The sequence below is a fragment of the Trichomycterus rosablanca genome, chromosome 23 (assembly GCF_030014385.1).
Source record: "Trichomycterus rosablanca isolate fTriRos1 chromosome 23, fTriRos1.hap1, whole genome shotgun sequence".
Lineage (NCBI taxonomy): Eukaryota > Metazoa > Chordata > Actinopteri > Siluriformes > Trichomycteridae > Trichomycterus > Trichomycterus rosablanca.
In genome coordinates this window covers 2,732,012-2,758,236 of record NC_086010.1, presented here as the reverse complement: position 1 = coordinate 2,758,236, position 26,225 = coordinate 2,732,012, and the positions used below count along the sequence as shown (strand labels likewise).

The window sequence follows — 26,225 nt, the reverse complement described above, 5'->3', positions numbered from 1 at the left end:
ACCCTGGAAGGGGCACCAGTCCATCGCAGGTCACACACACACACACACAAACACACACACACCCATTCACCTATAGGGAAATTTAGTGTCTCCAGTTAACCTGACTGCATGTTTTTGGACTGTGGGAGGAAACTGACACAGACACGGGGAGAACATGCAAACTCCGCACAGAAAGGACCCGGACCGCCCCACCTGGGGATCGAACCCAGGACCTTCTTGCTGTGAGGCAACAGTGCTACCCACAAAGCCACCGTGCCGCCCATATGTTTAATTAGACATAAGCATTATTAGGTAATCTGCTATCATTATTTTATATGATTAGTTCTATACACCATATTTTTGGTCATAATACTTTTAGACATTTATAGACTTTATTGCATGCAGTGTTATTATAAACATTGAACAAAAGGTCATGAACAGACCGGTTCAGTTTGTTTAATAGCTCTGTAGTTCTCTGAGAACTTTCCGGAAGTTCTCCACACACACTTCTCCGGCTGGGTGTCTTAAGGAGGCCGAGTTCCAGACTTCCTCAAATATCTGATCTGAAATGTTCCAGTTCCTAAAGATCTGCATCATCTGGAATGAAACAAGGAAATAAAAGATATTCATTAATTCATCCTTAATAACTAATTCATCCTGATCAGAGTCACAGTGGGTCCTGTGCAACGGGAGAGCATGACGGGAGAACACCTTAAACAGAGTATCAGTCTAATGCAGGGCAACATACTCTACCATTCACTTACTTACACTGAGAGGCTGTTAGAGCCATCAATCCACCCTCTGCAGGGCAACATACTCAACCATACACTCATTCACTCACACTGAGGGGCAGTTAGAGCCATCAATCCACCATCTGCATGGAAACACACTCGCAATCAATCCACCCTCTGCAGGGCAACACACTCAACCATTCACTTACTCTGTAACACTGAGAAGCGGTTAACAGCCATCAATCCACCCTCTGCAGGGCAACATACTTATCCATTCACTCACTCACTCACACTGAGGGGTAGTCAGAGCCATCAATCCACCCTCTGCAGGGCAACATACTCACAATCAATCCATCATTTGCAGGGCAACACACTCTCAGTCAATCTACCCTCTGCAGGGCTACATACTCAACCATTCACTCACTCACTCACTCACTCACTCACACTGAGGGGCATTAGAGCCATCAATCCACCTTCTGCAGGGCAACATACTCAACCATTCATTCACTCACACTGAGGAGCAGTTAGAGCCATCAATCCACCCTCTGCAGGGCAACACACTCGCAGTCAATTCACCCTCACTCACTTACTCTGTAACACTGAGAAGCGGTTAACAGCCATCAATCCACCCTCTGCAGGGCAACATACTTATCCATTCACTCACTCACTCACACTGAGGGGTAGTTAGAGCCATCAATCCACCCTCTGCAGGGCAACATACTCACAATCAATCCATAATTTGCAGGGCAACACACTCTCAATCAATCCACCCTCTGCAGGGCTACATACTCAACCATTCACTCACTCACACTGAGTGGCAGTTAGAGCCATCAATCCACCATCTGCAGGGCAACATACTCAACCATTCATTCACTCACACTGAGGGGCAGTTAGAGCCATCAATCCACCATCTGCAGGGCTACATACTCAACCATTCACTCACTCACTCACACTGAGGGGCAGTTAGAGCCATCAATCCACCCTCTGCAGGGCAACATACTCGGCCATTCACTCACTCACTCACACTGAGGGGCAGTTAGAGCCATCAATCCACCCTCTGCAGGGCTACATACTCAACCATTCACTCACTCACTCACACTGAGGGACAGTTAGAGCCATCAATCCACCATCTGCAGGGCAACATACTCAACCATTCATTTACTCACACTGAGGGACAGTTAGAGTCATCAATCCACCCTCTGCAGGGCAACACACTCACAGTCAATCCACCCTCTGCAGGGCAACATACTCAACCATTCACTCACTCACTCACTCACACTGAGGGGCAGTTAGAGCCATCAGTCCACCCTCTGCATGTGTACAATAAAATGGTTCTCCTGCGTATTCCGGCTTGTTTGAAAGCTGGGGTCAGACTGCAGGGTCAGAGATCGCACGGTGCCCCCGGAGTCGAGAGGTTTAAGGGCCTTTTTCAGGGGCCCAACAGTGGCTGTTTGGCAGAGCCTGGAACCCACAGCTCCACCAACTAGGCTACCATTGTCCTGAATCTCAGGAACCAGACAAACGTTTATCTAGACTTGTAAGAAACACAGGTCAAAAGTTGGTGGACACCTGATCAAAAGCTTGTTAAGCAGGGGTGTCCCGATACTTTTGACCACATGGCGTACATGATAATATTGACCCACCTCGTCCCTGGTGCGAGGGCTGAAGAAGTCTCTCTCGTTCACGTTAAACACCGAGTGCAGAGGGGGAAACAGCAGGTCGTACGCTGTCGCCTCGTCACCGTAGTTGGTGCGATCAGTGATGCGTTTGATACGCGGGGGAGGAAGATCTGTCCTCACCGCCCGCACTCCGAATGTGCGAGAACCTCAGGAGAGAGAAAATCATCTGCTACAACAGGTCATGCCTTCATTAAACTTTTGATATTGGCCAAAAGTATGTGGACACTTTTTTTAATGATTGAGTTTGGATGTTCAGCTGTACCTGACCAGCTACACCAACTTACGTGTATATAAAACCAATTACAATTAATAAATTAAATGATTTTAAGATGTGGGGACATTTTTGGGGACCTTGTTGTCCTGTTTGAGCATAACTGTGCCAGATTTTGCATAAAGGAACTACAGTGGTACACAGATCTGTGGGATGAAGTCCACTAATTATGTTAAGAATGAATTGGAACGTCAATTGTGAGTCAGGGGTTCAGTGTCTGACCTCACAAGTGCTTTCCTGACTAAATGAGCACAAGATTCTTACAGACACACTCCAAAATCTTGTAAAAAGCCTTCTCAAAGGATTTGAGCTTGTTATGGTTGCATAGACTGGGCCAACTCCACATCGGTGCTAATAAAATGCTCCTAAAATGAGATGCACAAAAGCTCATGCTCAGGTGTCCACATATTTTGCTCATATCATTTATTTCTTATGAAGTCTTTTATCATTTGGATTAGTAATTTTTAGGGTTAGAGGAGCTCTGTCTCTGGCTGTCATGCCGTATAATATTGACAAACCAATTACAGAGTGGAATTTTTTTCAAGCCACCCACAGTTCTGACCATAACGACCCAAAGGTTGTAATGTGACTCACCGGTAGTAGGAAGCCCACCCACGACGGCGCAGATGGCAGAGGAGGAGGTGACGAAGCGCCCCGGCTCCACTTTGGTTCTGCTGAGCGTTTTGGGGGTTTTCAGGACGCCCCCCACCTCCGCTAGTTCCAGGTCCTCTGGTTTGGCCAGACTCTCTCCCACCTGCTTCTCTGCGTCTGGTTCCTGAGACTCGGGTCTCTGGCTGAAGGCCGGCGCCGCGCTGGGCATCCGCTCTGAAGCAGGAGACGGACACGAGCAAATGTTCAGTTTGGGTCAATATTTGTGATGTTAAAAATAACAAATAATAATAATAATAATTAATCATACATTTATTATTAATGACTAATAATAAAACAGTACTAAAAAAGTCTGTTTTCTTAAATGGACTTAAAAAATGCTCTTTGTACTCCATTATACTGAGCATTTGTGCTTAATCACCTAATCTGTTATCATTTTTTTTATAAATGTTACTCATATAAAACACTATGTGGCCAAAGGATGTTGTGGCCGAAACACATGAATTCAGTAGTAGGTGTCCCAATACTTTTGTCCCCATAGGGTATATTACAACCCCAATTTCACCAAAGTTAAGACAGTAAATAAAACATACAACCCCAAAACATCCATTCCTGCATTTCAGGCCTGCAACACATTCCAAAAAAAGTTGGGACAGGGGCAATTTAGGGCTAGTTTGTTAGTTTATTAGAATTTTAACGTTATGTTTGACACTTTAGTTACATTCATGTTACACAAGATTCATCAGTTCACAAATTTAATATCAAACACAGTCATGGACAATTTAGTGTCTCTAATTCACCTCACTTGCACGTCTTTGGACTGTGGGAGGAATCCGGAGCACCCAGAGAAAAGACCCGGACCGCCCCACCTGGGGATCGAACCCAGGACCCTCTTGCTGTGAGGCGACAGTGCTACCCACTTAGCCACCGTGCCGCCCATTAGGGCTATAATGAGGTGACAAAAACTAAATAATGATGTGATTCCAAACAGGTGATTGTGAACAGGTGATTGTAATCATGGTTTGGTATAAAAGAAGCATCCAGGAAAGGCTGAGAGTCTCTGATGAGCAAAGATGATCAGAGGATCCAGTTTGTCCACAAATGTGTGAGAAAATGATTGAAATGTTTTAAAACAATGAACCTCAAAGAAAGATTGGAAGGGATTTGCATGTTCTCCCTCTACAGTGCATAATATCATTAAACCATTAAAGGAATCAGGAAGAATTTCAGTGCGTAAAGGAATGGCAACATTACAAAGTGGTAAATGCTTTACTGTCCACAACTTTTTTGGAATGTGTTGCAGGTCTGAAATGCAGGAATGGATGTTTATTAATAAATGAAATGAAGTTGAGCAGATAAAAGATGAAATATCTCAGGTTCATCCTGTCTGATATCAAATAAAAGTCAAAGTCAATGTAAGAAACTCAAAGATCCAAAAGACAGCATAAGTCAAGGTATCAAGGACTATTAGTGCCAATAGAATGGGTGCATGGGTAACTTTTACATTGCGTGGCACGGTGGCACAATGGGTAGCGCTTTTGCCTCACAGCAAGAAGGGACTGGGTTTGATTCCCCGGCCAGGCAGCCAGGGTCCTTTCTGGAGTTTGCATGTTCTCCTAGTGTCTAAGTGGGTTTCCTGCGGGTGCTCCGGTTTCCTCCCACAAATCCAAAGACATGCCTGTGTGTGTGTGTGGCGACCTGTCCACGGTGTGTCCTTCCTTCAAATGAATCAGACCCACCTCATCTCTGACCAGGATAGTAAAGCAGGTGATGGATGAATGAACTTTAATATCTGTAAAAGCACTATTAATATTAAGGACATCAATATGCTGCCATTTAGACATCGTTTTTTTAAGGACGGTCAAATCCTGCATGAGTTACACCAGTCTCCCCTTATCCTACCACGTTCTGTTTACCTAATACACTCGAATACACCAGAGCCTCATAATATCTGACAGTAATTCTGTAAAGCCATCAGTCTGAGTTCACCTGCTGTTAAAGTCCTCTGCTCTGCTTCACTGATCGGCATTTTGTCCTTCCAGTTAAGAAAATTAGCAAACTCCAGGAAGCTTATGAACCCATCTTTATCGGGGTCACAGTGATCCATCAAGCTGTGCAGGACGTCTTCACTGAGGTCCAGGTTGAACTGACGACAAGCTTCCCGCAGGTCGTGTTTATCGATCTTCCCCTGGTCTTTCTGTACACGTATGTACATACAATAAAAAATATTAACGCATAATTAGCCTGTGGAGGGAGTATTGAGGATTGATCCATTACAACATCACAACAACGTTTCTTTCCAACGATAAATAACTGCAATAATAAACAAATTATTGGTAACGCTTTCTTTTAAAGTTCTCTTTTGATGACTCCCAGATCGGAACATCTGATAATGTACGAAACCTTGGTGTTGTCCTGGATAACCAACTAACCTTCTCTCCTCATGTAGCCAACATGACAAGATGGTGCCGGTTCCTTCTCTACAACATCTAGAATATTCATCCATTTCTCTCCATGGAAGCCACTCAGATTCTTATCCAGTTACTTATAATGTCACAGTTGGACTACTGCAACTTCCTCCTGGTAGGTGCTATTATGTCCACTATTAAACCCTTACAACTCATCCATAATGCCACATCACCCCATTGCTGAGTTCTCTTCACTGGCTTCCCTACAAAGCTTGCCTACAAAGCCAAAAATGGACCAGCCCCAAACAAACTTCGAGGTCTAATAAAACCTTGCTCTGTACCAATCAATCTCCAATCCACTAGTCTCGCTCGACTTGATCCTCCACCCAGAACTCAAGGAAGACGAGCGTCAAGGCTCTTCTCTGTACTTGTACCCAAGTGGTGGAACGAGCCCACCTCTTTACTAAGCACTTAAGCTGACATGCTTGGATGCTCTGAATAAGAGTGCCTGGTATCTATGTACTTGGTAATTATTTTGAGTAACATGGTGGTAGGTCTGATTTAATTACACCAAAATGTCTGACAGGTTCCAGGTATTAACCAGGTAAGTGTGAAGTAAAAACCTGGGTAACATGACAGTAAGTACCAATACATAATTACCTAGTACTCTGAAGTCTATACCTTACATTTACCTGGTTATTACCTAGAACTTATTTTTGGAGATGTTATTTAGGTGACGTAAACCAAATTCTTCATACAACTGAAGTAAAGGTTATTAATAAAGGTTTGCAGTTACATTTATATTTTTGACATTTAAGCTTTAAGAAGAAGAACTTCCACAGTAAACAGTAAATACAGCAATCTAGTTACAGTAGGTGACATTCCAAGGATACAAATCCGCTGACACCCTGTTAAAATCTTTATTTTATATAAGATGCTATTGAAGGTTAGAAAGTGCATGCTAGTTCTGAGTTTAGGTGCTTTGTAAAGAGGTCTTTTAAAACTATTTGACTATGGGTGATCAATTAGAACAAACATCTAGAGGCCTCTGTTTTACAAATCAACACCTTAAGGACTTACAGACGTCTGTTGGTGATCACACAGACAAAAAAAGCAGGAACAAGCTGTAGTTTACCAAATCATTAATGAATGTTGGTTCAGATTTGTAAATATGGTGGTTCTTTAAGACTACACAAGCTGATGGTGAACTGAATAGAAGAGTCCACAAGAGAGCCCCGAAACACCCAGTGTGCAGTACTAAATAAATAAACCTCTTATTTGATTAAGCTAAATAGACACTATGTCTATCCATCCATATCAAGTATCTACTGAAGAGCGTTTAACCTTGTCGTAGTGTCTGAATGCTTCCAGAAGTGAGCTGAAGTTTTGGAAGTTGGATTTCTTCAGATGTTGGCGTACAGCACTGACCAGGGTACGACTTCTGTCCCGGCCTCTCTGGAACTCAGAATGTGGTGTGGCATGCAGAAGGTCACCCGCACCTACAGGGACGGAAGGAACGGTAAGGAAAACAGTGAAATACAAGGATCATTTTGAAGTATATTTAATCAACTGAGGAGCTTCATCAGTTCTACTGATCAGGTCAGACGTTTACATACACTGGTAAGAAACACGTTTGCCACGACTGGCTTGGGTTATTTTGTTTTTTTCAACTGCTTTGAGCTGCACACGCACTTGAGCTCTTGTATAAGTCATTGGAGTCACATTTCATAGATTCTCTAAACAGTTTTCTACAGGTACAAAGTACATGGAACAGTGGTCTCTTGCCAAGGATGGCTAGAAAACCCAACTATTAAGAAATATGACAGAAATAGGAAGCTTTTGGAACACAGGTAGAACTGTCTACAGTCAAGCTACAGTATATGGACAAAATGATTAGGACACCCTTTCTAATTACTGAATTAATGCTTTTCAGCCTCAACAATTGCTAACAGAAGAAATAAATCACTTATATAAAGGTAACTGCTGTATATAAATCCCTTTTAATGAATTTACAATGTGATACCTAGTGAGCATTGCATGCACCTTTGTTACGTATTAACCGTAAATATCATTGATGTTAAAACATTGAAATATATCCTGTTTAAAAAAGGAAGTTTGTGCAGGTCAATAATTAAGTTTAAAGCTCTGTTAACATGTTAAAATCATCCCTTGTCTTTAACAATCTATTCATAGCTGTTGAGTTGCATGGATTGTGCATTCAAATTACAAAACTCATCGGGACGCAGCAAGACTCCAAACGTGTGGTCAGCGGGGACTCTCAAAGTCTCTGAAATCCTGAAACAGATAAAAAGAAACGACTGATTGATGGATTAATTAATAAGAAGCACTAAAATGTCAAGTATAAATATCATACCCTTACCGGACCACCTATCATATATATTATGTACATTTACTGGCCATTTTATGAGCCGCAACCACCATCTAGATGCACTTTGTGCATATACAATTACAAACTGGAGCCCAGTCATTCTTGACACTGCAATGACACCGGCATGGTATGACTATAAGTAGTGTGTGTTGTTCTTCATGTATTAGGTACAGAAGTGTTTTTGTGGAACGTAGTGTTTTAAATGAAAAGCTAGATGTAAATCCAACAGCACTTTGTAATCTAAAACAGTCCAGTAATAAAGCACAGTAGTTTCTTACTGTACTACTGTATCTACAAGTCTAGCTAACAGGACGTGTTCCTAATAAGAGGGCAGTAAGTGTAAACAGTGCTTTAAAAAAACCCAATAACACTGCACCTGATGTGCATGTCCATACCAATACAACACACAGTACTATATGTCACTACTATAGCAGTGTTGGTCGTTGTAGTTCTGAGAATGGTCCACCATTGGATGATATCTAGTAAGTGAGGGCAAGGCAAAGTAAACAGAGCAACAGAGTAATTAAATAGTGTAAATGATGGTGTAAATCATTCAAATACAGATGCATAGTAAACTCAAACTCAACCATAGCTTTACTGGCATGACAAATATGGACATTAGTGTCACCAAAGCTTAGTTACATATTTAGGAAAAATAATAACAATAAAAATATAATAGATAAAAAATAGTGACAGATATACGTACATAAAACTTAAGGCTGTAGGTCTCTCTTGTGCTCCCCCAGTAGGTGGGACAGTTTGTCAGGGTCTGGGGGGTAGTTAAAGTTGGGGATGATGGTGTTGAATTTGGGGAGGAATTAGGTATAATATATTTAATTGAGTATCAATTACAATCATGTATGTGCAAGAAAGGTGTACCTAATAAAGTGGCCAGTAAGTGTGTACCGTATACACCAGAGAATAAGGAATCATGATCAGTACTTACGGGTCATGAACTCTGCCCACGTGTGGCTGTGTTCTCTCTCGGAAGTCATCGCAGAGCTTAGAGACTAATTTTGCGCTGTGGTTCCTGTGAGATGATGAAGGTAATTTCATTGTGTTGTGTTTAAAAGTCACGACAGACGTAAACAGTGTATGCAACTGTGTGAAAAAGTAAGTGCCCCCATTCTGAATGCATTGGTGGTTCCATATTTGACACACTAAATGATTGTCTGTTAATAAACAAACATATTACACAGAGCGCTCATAGCCAAATGTGACTGTTTATCTTTAATACTAAAACTAATCTAATTTCTTTGTCCTACCACAGCATCTCTAATGGGTTCAGGTCAGTACTTTTCCTGGGCCATTTCAAATCTTTACTTGTGGCTCTTGCTTGGAAGGTTCTTTATGCATTAAGATGGTCAATAGTGGACAATATTGTCATCTCACAGCAAGAAGGGTCTGGGTTTGATTTCCTGGCCTGGCAGACAATAAATGACTGAATGTTTTCTACAGTAACAAACAAACCAAAACACAGGCTTTCACAGAGGGTGCAGAGTACTGTTTTTACACTACTATATATATAATCTGTGAATTTCACTTCCTACTTTTCTGCTCTGTCTTCCGGCTTCAGCTGGCAGCTCTGAAGCTCTTCACAAAGAAACATACACGCCAGGCTTACCTTTGTGTATCACAGGGCCATTGGAGAGCCCGCCTGGCATTGAGGCCATCGTTGTTATGTGGAGTGAGCATGCCGAACATGCTGTCCTCTCTGTATGTACCCGGGTCATACCTCCTATTTATACGCTCACCTAAAACAGCAAACAGGAAGTCACGAATCCCACTCAGGAATACAAACTTCACCTAGTCGTCTTTTTACGTGCTTTTGTGTAATGTATGGTATTAATACGAGGTTCCTCCAGGACCTGAATAAATAATATATAAAGTATTTTAATCATCGAAAGGCAGCAAGACTCTAGTGAGACTGAATAAGCAAAATGCGTAAGTTAGAATAACTCACTGAGTTTAAATTACTCACCAACAAAGTAGGAGTTATGAGAGCAGATGTAATGCTCATGTTCCTCTTTCACCTCCTTTTCTACCTGCTCTGCTGTTTTGGGTGGATTGATGAGCTCACCAGCACTCAAAGCTGCCACAATTAAAAAAGAAAGTCAAGTCAAGAAATACGTTGAATATATTTTAGTTTAGTCTTAATTTACTGCATCTGCACACATTATTTTGGCATTTATTTCCTCAATAAAATTCCCTTAAAGTCACTTTTTATTAAAGTGTAAGGGGACGTCATTAAACGTTTACATAAATAATAATAACATTATAAATAATGTAGTCAGATTGTTTTCTGATCCATCATCCACTTTATACATATCTGTATACAGTCACCATTGTTTTCTCCATTAAAGCTAATGGCTCTCGCAGTGGTTCGGTGTAATCTTAGATCAATAGTTTCTTCCCCTGGGCGGCAGGTGGCTCAGTGGGTAGCACTGTCACCTCACAGCAAGAAGGACCTGAGTTCGATCCCCAGGTGGGGCGGTCCGGGTCCTTTCTGTGTGGAGTTTGCAGGATATCCAGGTGAACTGGAGAAAATTGTCCATGACTGTGTTTGATATTAAACTTGTGAACTGATGAATCTTGTGTGGGCAGTAACTACCGTTTCTGTCTTGAATGTAACCAAAATGTGTAATTTTACATAAGGATTAAATTGATTGAGATTATAAATCCATCCATTATAAATTACAGGACTCAAGACTGTGTTTAGTTAGCTAAATTGGATCAGCAATTAAATCAGCTCAACTAGTTAGTTGGTTAACCAGAGGGGTAATTACTTTTTAGAGTTATATATATTCATTATTTTTAAACATAAAAAGTCTACATCAGTAAATCTGTTTGTGACGCAGTTCTGGATCTTACTGTAGATGGTTTTAATCCCAAATGTTGTCTCCTCAAGGTCTAGACCGTGTGGAAGTCCAAGACTGTTGACTTGTGATCTTCCAAGCGGAGCTTTTTTATAAACAGCTCCATGATTCTCACACAGTTTCTTCTGGAAGAAGGTCTGAGGTGGTGGGTAAATGATTAATCCAGCCTGAGATCCGAACCAAAACAAAACAAAAGAAAAAAGAATAAAATAAGACATTCATAAAGACCTTCTGGTTGTAGCATATAACATCACAGGCCGATTATTAACACAGTCATGATATTTAAGAATATTTACAGAGACGGAGGATCTTGTGGTTACTCCATGAACCAGACTGCTGGACATATCGGGATCATTTGCTTTGCCGAAGGGCACACGAATCACCCCTGGCTCTGGGCGTATGCTGTTGAGTAATTTTCTAACCACTGGAGGTGTGACGGGCTACAACAAAACACAAAAACAGACATTAAACAACTCAGACCATCAGAGTTAGAGCTTAATTATGCGGACAGTCGACCAGGAGGTTTTGGGCATCCAATTCTAAAAGAAGTCCAAGCAGTCGAGATGAGATGCTACAGAACCAGCCTTGGCATCTCCAATAAAGCAAGCCATCGGACAATACAAAGACCTCCTCACAAAAGTTAAAAAGAGGAAACTAAAATGGTATGGCCACGTCACAAGAAGCAACGGCCTTGTGAAGGTCATTCTGCCGTCCAAGGAACCATCCAAGGATCCAGAAGAAAAGGCAAAGGAAGAAGTGGGCCAACAACATCTCAGAATGGACCCAGAGGAGCTTTGCGGAGACCCAGGAGATAGAACATGACCGTCAAAAATGGAGAGGACTGTTGAACATGTCAGCCCAGCGACCCCACGACCACCCCCTAACCCCCTAACGGTCAAGGGACCAGTGAGGGACAGTGAACACTTTTACTTAACCCCCATTCCCCAAAAAAGGGCCAAACCAACACAACCAACCAACCACCCACAAATCAACCACTTTCTTTTAATGGTCCTAATAAATGTCTTCTTATACATAACGATAAATTCATTAAACAATTTAAATGTTTGATATAAAACTCAAACACATGTCTGATTTGTTTTTTTTTATTATAAGTGCATTTTTTTCATTTGAATTTTGTCCTTTTTCTTTATTTTCCCCTTTTAAACATATTATATTCCCCACTATATTAATTGATGGATAGATTGATTGTTTGTTTATTAGGATTTTAACCTCATGTTTTACACATTTGGTTACATTCATGACAGAAACGTTAGTTACTCATTACACAATGTTAATCAGTTCTCAAATTTAATATCAAACACAGTCATGGACAATTTAGTATCTACAATTCACCTCACTTGCATGTATTTCAACTGTGGGAGGAAACCGGAGCTCCCGGAGGAAACCCACGTGGGCACGGGGAGAACATGCAAACTCCACACAGGATGGACCCGAACCACCCCACCTGGGGATCGAACCCAGGTCCTTCTTGCTGTGAGGCGACAGTGCTACCCACTTAGCCACCGTGCCGCCTTCTTATACGTAAATTATAAATTCATGAAACGATTTAAATGTTTGATATGAATTCAAACACGTCTGACTTGTTTTTTTAGTGATTAGTGCAATTTTTAATTTGAATTTTGCCCTTTTTCTTTACTGTCCTATTTGAAACATATTTTACTGTGTTGTATTGTAATAATATTGATTATTTGATTGATTGTATACATGACAAGAATTCATTGTATTTTATTTCATCAGGCCTTATGGGCAGATCCAGAAACCTTACATGATGATGAAGCAGAAAACTAGTTTTGATGTGACTCACCCTTGGTGTCACTTCCCGTAGACATGATTGTACTCTGTCACCCTGAACCACCACTTTCCCTGCCTGAATAAAATAAAGAAATGCTTGTTAGTTCTGTATCTGAATGAGAAGTCTGTAGTGCTCATTATTATCGTCGTTATATCAGTTTCTTACCGCTCTGATATCAGGAAAAGTCTCCCTGCGCCTCCAGCCGGTTGTTCTCCCCTCACAAAGAGTCATTATGACATTTAATTACTGTAGAATTTAATAAATGTTAATAGTTTTAAGGTATAATTACACCTGTTGTAGGTGTAATTAGGCTCTACAGGTAGGCAAGATGTTTACATGCTGTCACTTAGCAACCGATTCAACAGCAGTGCAGGAATTCGGAACAGCACTGACGGACCAATCAGATTTGTGTCACCGATTACGTAAAGAACACAATGACTGAATATTTATGGCTCCATGTAATCAGAAGGTTGCTGGTTCAAGTCCTACCACTCCCAGGTTGCCACTGTTGGGGCCCTTGAGCAAGGCTCTTAATTCGCAATAACTTGTAGGCCTATGCTGTCACAGAACTGTAAGCCGCTTTGGATAATGCGACCGAAAATGTACATTAAATTACTACAATTAAACGTGCATTAATGTTACTAACTGATCAAGATTGCGGTGGGTCCAGTGATCGTAGAGTAGCCAGTTTATCTACTAATTTATTTATTTATTTATTTATTTGGTGGTGGGGGGGGGGGGGGGGGGGGGTGACAAACGGAGTACTTAGAAAAAAGCGACATGGATACAAAGAGAACGTACCAAACTCCTAACAGTGACACAATCTCTTGTGTTTTCTCATGTTAAATCTTAAGGTAATTCGTCCTTCTACCTGCCCTTAGACAGGCAGACAATATTGAAATAATCTATACATTTCATGGAATATAAGTAAGCTTGTGTGTGTGTGTGTGTGTGTGTGTGTGTGTGTGTGTGTGTGTGTGTGTATATATATATATATATATATAATACTAATAGTAATAATCTAATAAAAGTGAAGATTTTAATTAAGATTTTAATGGAATGACTGACTGAGGAAATGTTTTGCCCGGATTAAAGAACGTCCTGCGTCTTTTCTGTTCAAGCACTGAACGTCACTTGTGAGTGTTTTGCATTATTATGAGGTGTGTTATTTGGGTGTAGGTTAAGGCACGGAAACCTTTGGGATTCCCCTGATCTGAAATGTTGCTTTGGACGAGTTATTAGTAATAATTTATCTTTCTTTTAGCACTGGTAGACAGATCAATACATAAAATAAATAAAATCAGTAGTTTGATGCAAAGCCATTGTTGGCAGTTACAGCTTAATAAGTATAATTATTCTTTTGCAATATTGTGGTTTATTTCTTTCCTCTTATTTTTTAGACAAAAAGTCTTTAAAACTACAAGGTTAGAAGATTTTACATTTTCTATGAATTTAGAAACATCTATACATTTTTAATCGGATTTAAGTAGGACCATGGCCATACAAGTCCTTTTCTTAAAAAGATAGACAAATAGATAGATAGACACAGACAGACAGATACACAGATATCTGAACAGACTGACATTTATCTCGGCGGACAGACAGACAGACAGATGGACAAATAGATAGATATCTATACACATCTATAGATATCTATAGACATATACACAAATATCTGAACAGATAGACAGACAGGCATGTACACAAATATCTGAACAGACAGGCAGACAGACAGATACACAAATATCTGAACAAACAGACAGACAGACATTTATATCAGCGGACAGAAAGACAGACAGATTGATAGATAGACAGACAGACATATACACAAATATCTGAACAGACATACAGACAGACAGACAGACAGACAGACAGACAGACAGATAGATAGATTTATCTAGACAGACAGACAGACAAACAGACATATAGACAGATAAATTTTTCTAGACAGACAGATAGATAGATACAGACATATCTGAACAGACACACAGATAGACAGACAGACATGTACACAAATATCTGTACAGACATACACATAGACAGACAGACATGTACACATATCTGAACAGACAGACACAGACAGACAGACAGACAGACAGATAGATAGATTTATCTAGACAGACAGACAGATAGACAGACAGATAGATTTATCTAGACAGACAGACAGACAAACAGACAGATAGACAGATAGATTTTTCTAGACAGACAGATAGATAGATAGATAGATAGATAGATAGATAGATAGATAGATAGATAGATAGATAGATAGATAGATACAGACATATCTGAACAGACAGATAGACAGATAGACAGACAGACAGGCATGTACACAAATATCTGAACAGACATATATATAGATAGACAAACAGAAACAGATATACAGACATATTTATCACTGCACACACACACACATTCTTATATAGACAGACAAATATACATATATAAACTGATGTTTTTATTACTTTGATTAAATACGTTTTATTAGTTCTCATGAATTAATAGTGATTCTCTGTTCTGATTGGCTGATTCGCTCTCCGCGTCATCAGGTGTCAGTTCCAGTCTGACGGTGTGTCAGGCAGCGGCGGCGGAGTGAAGTGCGCAAACCAGCGGCGGATTGCAGCAGCGGATTGCAGCAGCGGTTCCGCTTCCACTTCCAGTCCGGGCGCTTAAAGTCGTATTTAACTTCATTCTGAACGTCAGCCGGGCGGTCCAGAGTTCGTGCGGTTGTTATCGGAACAGCGGGTGAGTATCAGCGGTGATCTGTTGCGCTATGTGCCGTGTCATTTTCCTTCATCACGGTTCTTTCTCTTTCACTAGCCGGTTAGCATCGTTAGCATGTCGTCGCTTCAAATTCGGGCCTGTCGCTTTTATTCGATAACGATACACTCAAATAAAAGTAAAACATTGAAACGAATTAGACATTTATATAAACATTTAAGTAGTCTTTAATTTGAGCGAGATTTTAGACATTTCGTATTTGTGTAGTTAGACGGCGAGCTGGTCCCAGATGTTAGCATGGAGCCGTTAGCTTGCTAATATGTTGACTGTAAAAATAAACACCGGTCTGAGCAAAACAGGTCATTGTTGCGGTCAATAGCAGACGTAAACCTGTACAAAATCAAGCTAATAATAAGTATACATCCGTCACAAGGCATGTCTAATGTGTCTGGATGCAATATTAGTCTTTACATTATATATTTGTTTTCATATTAGCTGTTTAAATAGCTTTCGTGTTTGTTTGTTAGCAGCCCGGTTTGCTAATCACATCCTCAAGTTACATCACAGGCTTGCCAGTGTGTTGCTGAACTACAGCACATCACGGTATATCACGGTATATCACGGTATATCACGGTATGACTGGGACTTTTTACGTGTCTGTGGCTGATTCTACTCTCATAAGTACCTAGAATATAAAAAGCTTTAATTTCAGCACGTATATAATAAAGGTTTTGAGGACTATAAGCTTTCCTTGGCCTCAGTTTGTGTGAAACAGGTGCAATACATACAATTTTTATTGTTTATTTAATATTTAAGTATTATACAATGACCCTCAGCTCTCACTTTAACAAATAAAACCACTTTTGCAAACTCCCTGTACAACTTGACCACTGGTCTGTTATAGAAAAGTGGACGACTTTAAATATCTCGACTTCCAGTTCGCTTATAATGTTGGTTTAGTGACTGACCTGAAGTCTTTTCACCCTGTAAGACAAACCTGGAATCCAGAGTTTTAATTATCGCTCTGAAAGCTTCTTTCTCGACTGTCTATAGAGGAATCGTGTCCATGTATATGTGGATCGTTACTGCGTTCGTGATGTCGTTGTTTGTAAAAGTCGTGGCTCGACAGACCGTGCAGTATATCGTGTTTTAGTCTGTTCTAACTTTGGCAGGTTCTTCCGGTGCATATTTGGTCTCCCTCTCTTCATCCTCCATCTGTTTTTGTTTATTATTTTCACCATATTGAGGAAACCTCTCTCATTTTATGTATTTTATATTTATTTAACCTTTATTTAACCAGGCAAGTCATTAAGGACTGCTTCTTATTTACAATGGCGGCCTGGCAAAAGGAAAAGCCTCTTGAGGAACAATCATACAAACAAATTTACATAAGACATTGAAAACAAACAACGATGATCACAGTACAACAACGCATAGTCCAATCACCCAGCAACAGTATAAAAGAAGAATCAATTTGTCATACAGCTGCATGTATCTCTTAAGATATCTGTAATTTGTTTTTTAAAAGTTGTCTTAAATATAGAAATAAATTTATCCAGCCTTAGAGTTTCTTGCAGTTTGTTCCAATCTTTTAACACTGTCATGCTAACACTACCCGAGCTGTATCTAATCTGCACGGCGCTCCATAGCGCTTTTAGCGGTGAACAATATCGATTTGCTGCCTTTAAAGCCTACAGCTGTTAAAATTAACTATGTTACGGTATACCGAATGCACCACCATACCGCCCAGCCCTACTGGACGCCCTCTTTATGTTTCTAAAACTGTTTTCTTTCTACAATTTACTATTTAAATGCTTGTGACTCAGCTCACCCCATCTGTAGCCAGCCATAAACACGTCTTCCTTGCTAAGCAGTGTGGCAATATAAAGCTTGCTCGACTATAAACAGTGTCATAGTACATCCCAGCATTAGCAGAAAGTTTGTGATTTCTTCCTGACTTAGGCTGAGACCTTACATTTTTTATTTAAATTTTTTATCCAAAGTAACTTACGGTAGTCAAGTCAAAATGTATTTATAGAGCGCTTTTTACAATGAACATTGTCTCAAAGCAACTTTACAGAATCCAGGACCAACAGACCAAAAACCCCTATTGAGCAAGCCGAGGGCGACAGTGGCAGAAAAAAAAAAAACCTCTCTTAAAATTATAGGAAGAAACCCTGAGAGGAACCAGACTCAGCAGGGACCCATCATTCTTGTCCCACAGTATACAGTCTGAGCAATAGAGGGTTAAGGGCCTTGTTTAAGGGCCCAACAGCAGCAATCTGGCAGTGGTCGGGCTTGAAACAGCAACCTTCTGATTACTAGTCCAGTACGTTAACCCCTATGCGACAACTGCCACAGCAGCTACAACCCTTACAGCCTCATATAGTGTGTTAACTAGCTGACTATTTAAACTCTCCGCCCAGCCATTTTATTAATAACTCATCTCTACATCTGCTCAATTACATTTTTATTCAATTGGTCACCCAGGAGCAGCGTAATGCATAAAATCCTATGGACGCTGTTCAAGAGCTTCAGTAACAATCAGACTGGAAAAAAACCCTCTGATCTGAGTAACTATTCTGTGAGTTGACATCAAGACCACAGCGATTCCACTGACCACTTTATGGTCTTGGTGGGCAGAAATGCATCTCAGAAAGTATTACACAACAAGCGATGACGCTGTTTGGGTTTCACACCTATCAGACGGAAACAAATTTGAGATTAGAATAGAATAGGACGCCTTTATTTGTCATATATACAAGATAAGATATAAGATATCCTTTATTTGTCATATTTACATATACACGTGTACAGTACAATGAAATTCTCAGACAGAGCCTGAATTTGAACCGCCAATCTTCCGGTTGATAGCCCAAAGCTCTACACACTAGGCTACCACTGTCCCCTGAGTACAATGAAATTCTTTTTCTGCATATCCCAACTTGTTTGGAAGCTGGAGCAGAGAGGGTTAAGGGCCTTGCCCAAGGACCCGAAAGTGGCTGCATGGCAGAGTGGCTACCACTGTCCCCAATGGGTGAAGCATCACTGAAACTGGACAGTTAATGATTGAAAAATATGGCCTACTCAGATCAGTTTTGATTTTTGCTCAGACATGCTGGTGGTGGTCAGCGAAGGTGTGCTGTTTTGGAGACAAAGTGAGGATGACAAGATTGGATGGTCTGGGCATGTGCAGAGCAGGAATGAGAGTTACTGTGAATAAAACTGCTGCTTTACACATTAAAAAAAAATCTTTTTCTCCCAGTTCAGAGTCACATCAGCCGAGATCAAGCCCGAGTCGGAACAGGGGACTGGTGGACAGGTCATGGCAGGAAGAGGCGGCGCAACGAGACCTAACGGGCCGAACTCGGCCGGCAACAAAATCTGTCAGTTCAAACTGGTGCTCCTCGGAGAATCTGCAGTGGGCAAGTCCAGCCTGGTGCTGCGCTTCGTCAAGGGCCAGTTCCATGAGTTCCAGGAGAGCACGATAGGAGGTAAGATCACTCTCGCAGGAGCAGTGAGGAGTAAGGATGTCCCGATCACGTTTTTTTTGTTCCCGATCATTAATTTTGATCCCGATCCGATACCGATACCGAGTCTCAAACCGATACTTGTATTTTCTAGATATTGTCTAGATAAGAACTAGATAACACTGTTCACACAGTGCACACATCAAGTACATTACAGTTATTCAAATTAATCCAGTGTACATGTTTAACAACTGAATAGCTCTGCAGTGCTGAAGGGAAAAATTGCCTGCATCCAAGCTATTGCTTAATGTTCTTTTATTTTTACAAAATAAAAGTAAACAAACTTAGTGCAGCATTGTAGTAGTAAAACTAGAATACTCAAAATGAAGTGAAGGTTCTTTCTGAGGAAAATCAGCATCTCTGCCGTGTTAGCGGACGGCCGCTTCCTCTTCTCATCATATAATAATAAACTCGCTGTATTCGGCTGAGTGTTTATTTTTTAGGTGCCGTATCAGATTTCTAGATCGTTTGGTTAAATGATATCTGGTTTGTTTATGAGCCCCCGTACTTGTAGGCGTGTTGTAACTAAGCCAATCGGAGTGCTTGATACTGAGTTGTCGTTCAGTCTTGTAACATGGTAACGCTGTATGTTACGCCCCCTGAAGTTTTCATACTCGGATTAAAAGTGATTGTTTTGTAAACCGGAGTGATCCTCGACTCACACACCATATAAACAGTAAAATTCTACAGTAATGAACGCAGCTCTGCTCCCACCGCCTCGTGAAACGCTCGCATTGCAGACATTACACTTCACTGCTGGACTCTCCGTTTACGACACCTGCTTGACCGCTGACGTAAAACGAAGGATCGGGCTTAGAATCGGGCTTAGTAAAGCCGATACCGATCAGTTAAAAAATGCCTCGATCGGGCCCGATTCCGATCTCTGACACACACAGGCACACATGATCTGTTTGATGGTGCCATATGAACTTCTTCATGCAAGCTCAGTATATTTTATTTGTCATGAAGAACATCAAGATTGCGCTCGAGTGGAGCAGATATAAAACACGCTAGCCCACCATTGTTAAGATTGCTGGCCAGGAAGGGCGTCTGCACGGGGGATGGCTGATTTTCGGCATTTAGCAGACGCCTTTATCCAAAGCGACATAATACAGTCTTTGATAGTATACAGTCTGAGCAATTGATGTTTATTGGCCTTTATTAAGGGCCCAACAGCAGCAACCTGGCAGTGGTGGGGGCTTAAACTTGCGACCTTCAGATTACTAGTCCAGTATCTTAACCACTAGGCTACATGTCGGAGGGGGCGTGTGACATGATTGGGGGTGACCGTTCCAGCAGCGACGAGAGGAATAAACTCCAATTGGAAACAGAATTGGGTGAAAAGAGGAAGAAAACACTCACTCACTCACTCACTCACTTTCTTAACCCCTTATCCAGTCAGGGTTGCGGGGGGCACTGGAGCCTATCCCAGCTTTTCAATGGGCGCAAGGCACGCAGTAACATCCTAGACAGGGCGCCATTCCATCGCAGGGCAGACACACACACACACACACCCATTCACCTATAGGGTAATTCAGTGTCTCCAATTAACCTGACTGCATGTTTTTGGACTGTGGGAGAAAACCGGAGCTCCCGGAGGAAACCCACGCAGACACGGGGAGAGCATGCAAACTCCACACAGAAAGGACCCGGACCGCCCCGCCTGGGGATCGAACCCAGGACCTTCTTGCTGTGATCAGAGAAGCTGATTATTGTTGGTATCAGAATGGAAAATGCTATTGGTTCATTCTAGTTTAATAAAGTTTTATATATTTTTGATATTTCTGTGTTTTTCAGTAAGTGGTTTTATATTCCTATGTTTCTTACATTTTAAAGTGATTAAATATAGTTATCACGGTAGTTTAAAAAATAAATTCAATTTGAATTCATTCATTTTCATATATTGTTTACTTTAATCAGGGATGTTATAAGTTCAGAGCCTACATGGAAACACTGGGCCAAAGCATTAAAAAAAAAAAAGAAAAACAGTAGACGGGACTCCAGCTCATCGCAGTCTGTAATATAACAGATAAATAAAGGAATATCAGATAACAAAAGACAATGAAACATTAAAACTGAAGGACAAAGAGATTCTGCATTTCAGTGTAATCTGACTCTGTCCCTTCTCCTCCATCCAGCTGCCTTCCTGACTCAGACGGTATGCTTAGATGACACGACGGTGAAGTTTGAGATTTGGGACACAGCCGGACAGGAGCGCTACCACAGCCTGGCGCCGATGTATTACCGGGGCGCGCAGGCAGCCATAGTGGTGTATGACATCACGAACGAAGTGAGTAGGGCCGCGCTCCCATCACGCACCGAGCGTGGTGGCCTGGCTCGGAGCCGGCAGCACCGGGTGCACTCGGAGCGCAGGAGTGACGGGAGAGGATAACGGGCGCTAATGCTTGTTTTATTTTCTGGCAGGAATCATTCACACGTGCAAAGAACTGGGTTAAAGAGCTGCAGAGGCAGGCCAGTCCTAATATCGTAATAGCGCTGGCTGGAAACAAAGCAGACCTCGCCAACAAGAGAGCACTGGACTTCCAGGTCCGTCCTTTCTTTCCTTATTAACTGATATATACAAGGGGTCAGCACAGCAGATCTGATCCACATTGGTCTGGGGGAGGCTTGATGGGTAGCACTGTTGCCTCACAGCAAGAAGGTCCTGGGTTCGAGTCCCAGGTGGACTTTTCTATGTGAAATTTGCATGTTCTCCTCATGTCCGTGAGGGTTTCCTCTGTGTTCTCTGGTGCAAGTGACTGTGTTTGATATTAAACTTGAATTGATGAATCTTGTGTAACCAGTAATCAATCAATCAATCTATCTATCTACACGCAACCCTCGTTTTTAATTCAGGCTTGGGACCAGCACTGAGGGCGTGGCAGTTTTGGCTACATACCCAACCTCCCATTCTGTGTGAAATAGATGCTAAAGAAAATTTGGAATTTACAAACCCCATTTCCAGAAAAGTTAAGACACTTATTTGTTTGTTTTGTTTATTAGGATTTTAAGGTAATGTTACACACTTCATGACAGGATAGGTAGTATTTGGACTGTGGGAGGAAACCGGAGCTCCCTGAGGAACCTCACACAGACACGAGGAGAACATGCAAACTCCACACATAAAGAATCCGAACTTTTTAACCTAAGAATCGAACCCAGGACTTCCCAAAGAGCCACCGTCCAGCCTGAAATTTTGTTTTACTGATAAAAGTGCAAAGAATAACTGAATGTGATGCCCTCAACTTCTAGGAAGTGTCCCATCTTTTCTGGAAATGTTTTACTGCTTGATTTCTGTAAAGTAGTTAAGATGCAGGTTTTAGGTGTTTCATTGTTACTGATTACCACCCTAATTCTATATTGTTTATAGTAAAGCTTGTGTGTGTGTGTGTGTTTGCAGGACGCACAGTCGTACGCAGACGATAACAGTTTGCTGTTTATGGAAACGTCAGCGAAAACGTCGATGAACGTGAACGAGATTTTCATGGCTATCGGTATGTACTTCACAGATATACAGTATATATATACATAGTATAAGGCCAAAAGTATGTGGACACACAACTATGAGCTAATTGGACATCCCATTCTAAAGCTATGGGCAAAAGTGTAGTGTTGGATGTTGAACGTGAATGTGTTACACGACATTTTGAAGTGTGTCTGTAGGAATTTGTGCCTACGAAGTCATATGTGCCATATACTGCATTTAGCAAACCATGAGCATTATTATAAAATATTTATTGAACAACCATTCATTGAACCATTCTTGTGGGACGACTTTCTGCAGTGTATCTGTGGGGATTTGTGCCTGTTCAGTATAAATAGCATGAGGAGGCTTTCTGCATGATTTCGGAGTGTACCTGTGGGGGTTTGTTCCTGTTCAGTCCGAACAGCATGTATAAGGTCACACACTCATGTTTGACCCGAAGGCCTGACTCCCGGTCGTCTTTCTGTTTCATCCCAAATGTATTTGTGTTTTTTTTTTTAATGACGTTGTGCTCTTTCATTTGCAGCAAAGAAGCTCCCCAAGAACGAGCCGCAGGCCGGCGGGACGAACCCGGCCCGGAATCGAGGAGTGGACCTGGCGGAGACGGCACAGCCCGCCAAAGCGTCGTGCTGCGGCAACTAACCGCCCGTCACGCACCGCGATCGCCTCCCGGCTAACTCTGCATCACTTCTGGACACGGGGTGCATCCTTCCGACCCCTGGCTCCGTGGAACTCCTAAAGACTCTGTATAGCTCTGTTTCTATTAACGTTTCTCTTTATTTTCTTCTCTTTTTTAAGAAATTATAAGTACTTCAGTATAACGGATGCATGTATCACTACAAAGCCTAAGTACACGTTTTTAACCTAACACAACTGCACAGGTAGCAAGGATGAGCTCGAGTGAAACGAATGAAACCCTGAGTGTGTGTGTGTGAGAGTGCGTGTGCGTATCGTTTAGTATTAAGGAAGCGGAGGCCCGGTCGTGTGTCCTTTCTGAACGGGTTTGGGTGGCCGTCGGCGCTCGTATCTTCCTCTCGGCTCTGCAGGACGTGCAGCTTCTGCGTGTTCACGTGCCATAACGTGGGAGGATACCCAAATCAATCAGCTGTCTGATCCGAAATGAAGACGCGACCTAAATTGTAGTGGTGTACAAAGTCAGACGGACGTATGCATGTCTCGCCCGTTCGTCCAGTGGTCTGGGTTTCGGCGAGAGAAGAATTCTGATCATGTAATCATGTAACGCTTTGGTTTCTATTTCCTTGCTATAACAGTCTCATGCCAAACGGTCATATTACACTAAAAGGGGAGAGGTTCAGATGTTCATATGGTGGTGTTTTTACCAAGCCATATTCCCAAAATAATGATTCAAATGTCCAACCAAACCATAAACCACGGATCTGTGAACTGTTTCAGCCCAGAAATAAAATAAAATAAAAAAAATTATAGTTGTCCAATGCAGCATAGATCTCGCTCACTGTTTCTACAACGTCTGCAGTTCGTTCAGTCACCTCACTGCCAGAAGGTCCTGCGTTCGATTCCCAGATGGAGCGGTTCGGGTCCTTTCTGTGTGGGGTTTGTACGTTCTCCCTGAGGAGTTCCGTGTCCTCCCACAGTATAAATACGTGCAAGTGAGGTGAATTGGAGATACAAAATCATCCATGACTGTGTTTGACAATAAAGACTTGAACTGATGAATCTTGTGTAAGCAGTAACTACCTGTCCTGTCATGAATGTAACCAAAATGTGTAAAATGACGTTAAAATCCTAATAAAAAAATAAATACAGTAAGTCCTGTTAGCAGTCCCACCATGAAACACAATGTCCATACAATGTCCAGTTTCTCCCAAAGAGCGTTCTACTTTAAATCTTCTTCTGGGCAGATAAATTGCTGCGTTAATTTAAATGATCCAAACGTGGGAGGTGGCAGCTTCAAACGATTGCTGGTTCCGGCCCCACCACCGCCAAGCCCCCACCGTTGGACCTCTGAGCAACTAAGCACCCTCGGTGTAAACGTACGAGCACAAAACCCCCAACTGGCAAGCTTTTGTGCTAACAATGCTATCCAATACAGACTGTGACTCAGTGTCGCCCTCTACCTGTCGCCGTTATCACGGTAATCACAGTAGTCACAGTCTCGGACTAGCTGACATCCAGGCCTTCCAGAATTTCCAACTTGCGATATCAACACTGGTCGGGCGTTTGGTTGCATTCGGTTGATGTCGAACGTCCGCTGTTCAGTATTTTTATCGTTCTTACTGTTACAAATCGTGTGGAAAAATCTGAGGAACATAAAACGGAGTATCATCAACACAAATGCAAACATGGCAGGCTCTAACACAGACTTTTATCCTAAATTCATAGTGTTGCGGCATCAAGAGATATAAACAAACCTTGCAAAGCTCTTTTAATATTCTAACAATTTGATTCAAGAGATGCAAATCTGGGCTACATCAACCGTCTGGTCTGGTTTTCCCATCTTCTCATTGTGCGCATTATGATGCTGACTAAGAATTTTTACCCCTGCGTCTCATCTTCACTAGACGGGAACATTTGTCGACCTGCACTGAAGCTTTGCGCTCTCCGGTCTCGTCCCCACCGTGTCCCTCTTTGCTGAACACCCAAAACCAGGCAGATTCTATAATGTCGTTATTCTGAGCAGATCAGGAACCGTCGACGTCGATCAACGAAATGTCATTCGATTGGTCAACTGCAAGCCTAAAATGATCAACTCGTCATCATAATGCCGTGGGGGGAAGGAGGTAAAATGTTGTAGCAGTGGGTTTTGTACAGGCCTCATGCCTCAAACTTAGCAACTGGTTTCCAACAGCGGCCAAAGAGTACGTCTTGTCGACTGCATACATGAATCTGTCAGCCAGTGATTTATATTAATAAATAAACGGTGTATTGTACGTGTAAAGTCTACACTTGTTGTCATCGATCATTCAGTACCAGTATAAGAAAGCTCCATTCGACACTTGTGCGGTGGTATGCAGACTTCTTCTTTTGACCTGCACGAGGCTGGTTCATGTGGAGAACCGTATCGCACACAGAGATTATCCCCGGTCTCTGTGCGACACCATCGATCAGCCAGCAGAGGTCGTAACTGCAGCAGTTATGAGGAATGAGGTTATGAGGTGTCGGCCGATCATTAGCAAAGCTGAGATTTGAGCAGGTACTAGGTAACATCGGTACCTATGTGGGGGATTGTAAACAGCGTGTTTCATTACAACCCTATAGTTTGGTGCATATGGTGCATAGTTTGGGATTGAAACAGAATAAATATGTCATGTTTATAAACACATCGTGACTCCAGACCTCATACTAGCTCGGGACCGGGATCTGGAATGAAAGCTCCAAATTCAGAGCCACAGTGCTGGTTCATCCTTAGCACAGCAATGACCCCAGCTTGGTAATAACACAGTAGTTTGTGTTGTATGAGTGCAGCAGGTGCAGCAAGGTTGTTGGGATTTTTAATCACCTCTATCTCAATGTAATCAAAAAGTTAGAATAGACTATAGAACACCTTATGTGTTTATATACACGCACCAGTTACAGTACAACGAAAGCTGGGGTCAGAGCGAAGGGTCAGCCGTTGTACGGCGCCCCTGGAGCAAAGAGGGTTAAGGGCCTTGCTCGAGGGCCTGTATGGCAGAGCTGGGATTTGAACTCTCAGCCTTTCTCAGCCTAAAGCTCTACCCACACTAGGCTACCACTGTCGCTGACACTTCATTCATTCAT

At 41.9% G+C, this 26,225-nt stretch overlaps 2 protein-coding genes across 3 annotated transcripts; one reads left to right on the top strand and one right to left on the bottom strand.

The window, feature by feature from the left end:
• Positions 1–352: 352 nt before the first annotated feature.
• On the bottom strand, positions 353–12,986 carry efhb (EF-hand domain family, member B). Its single transcript, XM_062985788.1, has 13 exons — positions 12,921–12,986; positions 12,768–12,830; positions 11,239–11,382; positions 10,938–11,109; positions 10,048–10,158; positions 9,691–9,820; positions 9,013–9,096; positions 7,905–7,972; positions 7,022–7,176; positions 5,259–5,466; positions 3,255–3,485; positions 2,354–2,535; positions 353–576 (listed from the first exon to the last, which is right to left on the bottom strand). Exons 1-13 carry the CDS (start codon positions 12,984–12,986, stop codon positions 436–438), a joined length of 1,755 nt encoding a protein of 584 aa, XP_062841858.1. The 3' UTR covers positions 353–435.
• Positions 12,987–15,328: 2,342 nt separating this feature from the next.
• rab5ab (RAB5A, member RAS oncogene family, b) lies at positions 15,329–25,407 on the top strand. Of its 2 annotated transcripts, none has more exons than XM_062985395.1 (6): positions 15,329–15,497; positions 18,744–18,967; positions 21,142–21,293; positions 21,428–21,550; positions 22,404–22,497; positions 23,014–25,407. In XM_062985395.1, the coding sequence occupies exons 2-6, from the start codon at positions 18,799–18,801 to the stop codon at positions 23,127–23,129; spliced, it is 654 nt and encodes a 217-aa protein (XP_062841465.1). In that variant the 5' UTR covers positions 15,329–15,497; positions 18,744–18,798; the 3' UTR covers positions 23,130–25,407. The 2 variants fall into 2 exon arrangements, with proteins under 2 accessions (XP_062841465.1, XP_062841464.1); XM_062985394.1 differs by having other exon boundaries at positions 18,739–18,967.
• Positions 25,408–26,225: the final 818 nt, after the last annotated feature.